This window comes from Mus pahari, chromosome 3 (genome assembly GCF_900095145.1).
Source record: "Mus pahari chromosome 3, PAHARI_EIJ_v1.1, whole genome shotgun sequence".
NCBI classification, from domain to species: Eukaryota; Metazoa; Chordata; class Mammalia; order Rodentia; family Muridae; genus Mus; species Mus pahari.
The window spans coordinates 102049390-102055824 of NC_034592.1; the positions used below are offsets into that span (position 1 = coordinate 102049390).

A 6435-nucleotide genomic window follows, 5' to 3' on the forward strand; every position below is an offset into this window, starting at 1 on the left:
AAAAAAAAACCATTAAGGGGCTGGTGAGATGGCTCAGTGGTTAAGAGTGCCAACTGCTCTTCCAAAGGTCCTGAGTTCAAAATCCCAGCAACCACATGGTGGCTCACAACCATCTGTAACGAAATCTGATGCCCTCTTCTGGAGTGTCTGAAGACAGCTACAGTGTTCTTACATATAATAAATAAATAAATATTTAAAAAATATATATAACCCATTAAATTGGACAGTGGTGATGCATGCCTTTAGTCCCAGCACTGGGGAGGCAGAGGCAGGCGGATTTCTGACTTGGAGGCCAGCCTGGTCTACAAAGTGAGTTCCAGGACAGCCAGGGCTACACAGCAAAGCTCTGTCTCAAAAAGGCCAAGTCATAATAATAATCCCTTAAATTATCTCTGATCATTTCTTCTCCCTGTCCTGTAAAGATAAGGACATCTACTAAAGTATATGAGCTGTCAGTGCTTTTCAGATCTGTGTACATTCATTGATAATGGAAGCAGAGACCACTTTAGCTCATGGAACGTTTTGTGATTTCAGGTCGATCTGTTGGGTATAGCAGACCTAGCACACTTACTGTTGTTCAAGGAACACCTGCATGTCTTCTGGGATGGGCTCCTCTGGAAACTTAGCCAGAACACCGCTGAGTGAGTACTGGGTCCTCCGGGGTCCCCGCCATCCCAGTAGTCTCTGGTAGGCAACCCAAGTGCTGTCCCTGCGTTCACTTTAGTGTCTAGGACAGGGCCAGCCGGGAATAAGACATAGACCTGCTCAGAAAGAGAAACATTTTAGAGGAATACGTTTCTAACCAATTGGTGTTAGTCTTTTTATCAGCTGTGTTTATCAAAAGTCAGTTGTCTTTTGAAGAGAGTTAAGTTTCCAAATCGTATACTGAGTTTAGATTATTATCTATCTAATGATAAGGAAGGACTAAATCACGGAGCAATGTCCTTGTACAGAAATAGCGACCTCTCAGGCCTGCTTGGGAACTGTCAGACACCTTATGTAGCACCTGAACTCACCTTTGCCAATGGCTTCCCAGCAGACTCACCGAGTAGTGATGCACTGCCTGCCCGGTCTCAAGTTGGTTTTCATTTTAAATCAGGGTTGAAGATGTAATATCCCTTCCCTGCTTTCCTCTCCAAAACACTGAGTTATATTTTCCTTATTTGATTCGGAATTTGGCCAATCACATTTGTCTCTTGCGTGTATTTTAAGATTGGTTTGATCCTGACTTGCCAGCTCAGGCCTTTAACCCCCAGCACATGGAAGGCGAGGCTGGAGGCCAGCCAGAGCTACACAGTGAGACATTGTCTGAGACAGCAACAGAAATAAATAAGTTAATGAGATTGCTTGCAGGGTACTTTGAGATGTGCAGGGTTAAGAGGCATCTTGGTCTAGCTGTGGACCTGCTAGTGTGGTTAATGAACACAAGCAGAAATAGATGGGAGGAGAAGTGCTAGCGGGTGTCACTGCACCGGAGTGGCCAAGATCCGTGGGCTCAGGTGAGAGTGGATTTCCTTCTTCCATGAGTTTTCAGGGCCACCATGGCAGACTTATTTTTGTAGTTCTTCCCTGTGCCTTCAAGTGTGTTTGATCTCCAGTCTTAGATGTCTTAGTATTACCATATATCACTTTTGCACATTAGTGCCCTGCTGAGTTAAACCGAGAAAGAATTCTAATTTTCACATGCCCAATCTTGATAGAACTNNTTTTTTTTTTTTTTTTTTTTAATTTTCTTAGGCTAAAAGACAGTGAATTGTGGAATAAATTCTTTGTTCGGATTCTGAATGCCAGTGACAGGTCCACGGTGTCTGTTCTGGGGGAGCTGGCAGCAGAAATGGGTGGGGCTTTTGATGCCACGTTCCACGGCCACCTGAGAAAAGCCTTGTGGAAGCTGGGGAAGATAATCAACCCGGAAGCTTTGCTCAGTCAGCAAGGCAAGCAGTCAAGCCATGCTGGGTCATGAAGAACGGGTCTGGAGCTGTTGGGATTTAGTTTAGAGCACACCAGGGGGTCACTCTCAGTAGCACAGCTTTTAGCAGGTGGCAGTGCTCTGGGAGCCCTGTCTGGTTTATTCAAAAGGATTCCACACAGACAGCTTCTTTTTAACCTTCTGGCTTCTGCCTTTTCTCTTTTGTAATTTTGTAACATATACTCTCCTTTCAGTGTGTATTTTATAATAAAATAGTTTTTGTTACATTTCTGTTGCTGGCATTTCATCTACAGTTGCAAACTAAGGTAATAAATGGTTTCATTTTGGAGAGGAATTACTTTACAGGTGGAAACTTAGTATCCCAGATTTAGAGCAGCTGTCTTTGGGTTGTGGGAAGGCAGTTGGCCGGCCATTTCTTCAGTCTCTCTGTTCTTCTAGCGGATGTCCAGAAGGAAGCAGGTAAAATGACTGACACACACACACACACACACACACACACACACACACACACACCAACTTTCCTTAAGTTCAGAGTACAGAGTACTCAGTGTCCTGTCATGCAGGACACAGGGCTGCTGAGATGACAGGGACAGTTTTACTTAGGCGTCAGGAAAGCAGGGGTCAGAACAGAAAGGACTGAAGTGGGGAAGTCTGATGGAACGCTGTGTACCCAAAGGGGCGTACCGCACTGGCTCTGTGTGTGTGTGTGCGTGTGCACAGCATTAAGGCTTTTGTTTCTTCAGTAGGATAATAATAAACATCATCTGTTTATTTCGCACTAAAACGTTGGTCACCTGATATCCATCCATGCTGGCGCCTGAGTCCCCTCTACTTGTCACCATTGTTGCTCCAAGCTTGTTAGAGAGCAGATTCCTTAAGTAAATCTCTCAGCGGAAACACTTGGGCAAATTCGACAGGGTAAGCCAGGAAAAATGTTTTGTATCTGAAAGACAATAAAAGAAAGTAAATATTTTCTTTCAACCAAAATACAACTCTGCAAACATCTCAATTTGCTTCTTATACCGAAGATAATAAATGAAGAAACTGCCTTTCTGTAATCAAGTCCTCCTTAGTCCCCAGTGCCCTGTATTGCCCAGGAAATTGAGAGCCTTTAACTTAAGTAAGCTACCTGGTGAATAGTTCAGCAGTCTAGGCAGCCAAGTTGCTGTATGGACCAATCTGTTTCTGAAAGTACAAGCAGGGGCCGGAGGAGTCGGGACCCCCTGCAGCTGTGTTCCCACCCCCACTCTCTGACCTCCACCAACTCCAGCCTTTGAGGGCAGGAGAGAGTGTCACCGCCAGCAGTGCCTGTCAGCAATGTCTGCCATCGCTTCAGTCTTTACAAAAGCATAAAACCACAAAATAGAATCCTTTCCATTTCCCTTTCATTTTTATTTATTTTTGAGCTAAGATCACTACATGGCATAGGCTGACATCAAATTCCAGGTACTCTGGTCACAGTCCCCAGAGGGCTGGGATTTCAGGGGCTCTCCCTCCAGACTCCCTTGTATTTGATGCCTGTTGTCTTGGGAGAAGGAAACCTTTGCTTTTGTGCAGAGGCTTCAGGTGGCTTTGATCTGTCTCACAAAAGAAGAGCAGACTGCTGGGCCTGGGAGAAGGAAAGACATATGCACACCTGGGAAGGACAGGTCTTTTCCCTGTTAGAGGCGTCCTCCCAACAAGTCAGAGCGTTCTAACCGATGGCAGAGCGTTCTAACCGATGGCAGAGCGTCCTAACCGATGGCAGAGCGTTCTAACTGATGCCAGACCCGCGTCTGGAAGTAAGCTCCTTCCTTCTTGCTGGAGGAAGTTCTGACTTCTTGCTCGAGCTGTGATCTCAGGCAGGTAGGAGAGCCTTTCAGGGTTAGCACAGGCCTTCAGAATAACTTGTTGATGTCTTAAGGTGAAAGTCTAAGGCAAGGACAGTGAAGGTACACTCTTCATTGTAACTGAAAACAAAGAATGCTTGCTCTACCAAAAGTCCCTCTATTCTGAATTCACAGACAGCTCCCTACTGAGCAGGTGCAGCATGTTTTTAACATGACTAACCCTGACTCTAATGAGGTCAGAGCCTGAGTGTTACCAAGGTACAGATGAGGCTGGGTAAGAGCACTTGCCACTAAGCCTGATGACCAAAGTCCTACCCTCTACACGGTAGAAGAGAGATCAGACTCCCACAAGCCATCCTCTGACTCCATACATGTGCGTGTCACACGAGCCCATACATATACACATACCCACAATAAATAAACAAAACCTTTTAGAGATCAGTGTGAGAAAGGATGAACCACATGGCATCCAGTGCTGAAACCGTGACCTAAAACTTGAACTCTGTCCCCAGTGCCCTGTTAGTGCCTTAGTGTGAGTTAAAGACTGACCCAGTGTTTTCCAGCACACAGGTCAACACCATTTCAGCCCCTCTAACCCCTCTGGTGTCTTGTGCAGAGAATATACTTTATATCCTTATGCTGTGGTCTAACCTCTTGTACTCCTTGTTCCCCAAATCAATTTGGATAAGTCAATTTAAGAAAAGATAAAAAAAAAAAAAAGATAACGGCTCCTGTAGCTCAGGCTTGAACTTGGTATGTAGCCCAGGGTGGCCTTGAACTCCTGCCTCCCTCTCCCAAATGCTGGAGTTACTGGCCTGTTCTACTACAACCAGCTTGAGGCGGTTTTAGTGCTCTGCTTCGTTCCTTGCCTTTCCAGTCCAGGACTGGCGGGATGTGGAACCCGTGGAGGAGCTGTTCTTCTGCGGGTGTGTGTATCATATCCCATCTGCTTTATCTCAGGTCCTAGTCACTTGCTTCTCCCCCATCCTCCAGCCATCTCAGAACTCATCTCACATGGCCCCAAGTCCAAAGAATTTGTCAGAGTCTACAGAACACTCGCTGCCCAGTTCCCTGATGCCTCTGCCTCCTTACTCAATATGTCAACCCATGTCCCTCTGGCCACTTTTGTCTCCTGGGATTCTTTTCCAGTTCAGTGGGTGACATGTGATCCCATGTGTGCTTGTATGTACAAGCCCTTTTTCTGTTTCTCACCACTACTTAAACTAAGGGCAGGACTTTATGTTCTTAACTCTAATACTCCAGTTAAATGTTTGCCTTTATAAGAGTTGCCTTGGTTATGGTGTCTCTTCACAGCGGTAAAGCCCTACCTAAGACGGTATTTTTCCTGCTTCTATGTCTGTGAACAGCATGCATGCCTGGTGGCTGGAAGTCACATGAGAGTGTCGAATCCCCTGGAACTGGAGTAATGGATAGTTGTGGGTCACCATGTGGGTGGGTGCTGGAAACTGAACTTAGGTTCTCTGTAAGAGCAGTGAGTGCTCTTAACCTCTGAGCCAGCCCTCAGATCTTCATTTTAAAATCATTAAAGAGAATGCATCTAAATGTCTATTTGGAGTATGCTGAAAATTCAATTGTCTTAATGTTTGGTGACCTGTTAGAAGTTTTCAAAATCACTATTTCTGTTACTATTACACTTCCTTATGTCTGTGAGCAAGAACTGAATGACATACAGTCCCCCCCCCCAAAAAAAAAAAATATTTAAGCGGCCCTTGAAATGACTCAGTGGGTAGAGGCACTTAGGGCCAAGCCCGATAACCTGAGCTTGATCTCTGGGACCCGTGTGATAAATAGTGGGACCTGTGTGACAGAACTCCCGACTGTTGTTCACAGACCTCCACACATGGACTATGGCATGGGCATGTGTGTGTGTGTGTGTGTGACGGCTCAGCACATGAAAGCCCTTGCCACCAAGTGATGACTGCTAGAGTAAGATTCTTGGGCCCCATTCAGTGGAAGGACAGAACCACTTCTTACAAGTTGTCCTTGTGCATGCACACATACACAAGTAAAATGTAATTTAAAAATACTGCTTTGGAATAAAAGCTTGAGTTTTGATACGCTGGTTCCGTATGATTATGTGGTGGATGTCAGATGAACATCTGTAAACATGCTGTTTCCTCCACGAAAGCATCTGCTGCTGCTCTGGGAGGCTCCTGTGGCTGTCTTGGAGCAGAGCAGTAGTCGGTGCACAAGTTCACATCAGCCTGGGACACTGAGGTTGCCCAGACTGCTAGTTTTCAAACGTCTTGTAAGCAAGGGACCGTGTGTCTACTGTCACTCTGTGCCCAGCAATGTGTGTAATTCTCAAAAATGAAAATCCTGGAAGGATCCAGCTACAAATTCAGGGACAAATTATACTGGTTCCAGGTTAATGTTTATCCTTGGTGCTAGATCTCACTGTCAGTATACCATTTTATTACACTAATGTAGCACGCTAAATGATTGTTAAGTTCACATTATGATAGGCTTCACTGTCTAGCTTGTAAAGCCAGGCGCGGTGGGGCACAGCTGTAATGCAGAAGCCGGGCAGAGCAGAGAGCTTGCGGGTGGCCCGGGCTAGATCCTAGAGACATCCCTTTTTTTAAAAGTTGTTTCTAAGCCGGGCCTGGTGGCGCAGGCCTTTAATCCCAGCACTCGGGAGGCAGAGGCAGGCGG

The 6435-nt window shown here is 45.7% G+C and overlaps 1 protein-coding gene across 1 annotated transcript in view; it reads left to right on the top strand.

Annotated features, from left to right (window-relative positions):
* The window catches only part of Bub1b (BUB1 mitotic checkpoint serine/threonine kinase B), a 50953-nt gene extending 48757 nt beyond the window's left edge, over positions 1–2196 (top strand). Inside the window, exons 22-23 of the mRNA XM_021193355.1 lie at positions 535–641; positions 1738–2196. Coding sequence (XP_021049014.1) covers positions 535–641; positions 1738–1963 — 333 coding nt within the window. The 3' untranslated portion in view covers positions 1964–2196. The remainder of the gene's footprint in view (positions 1–534; positions 642–1737) is intronic.
* The last annotated feature ends 4239 nt before the right edge of the window (positions 2197–6435 follow it).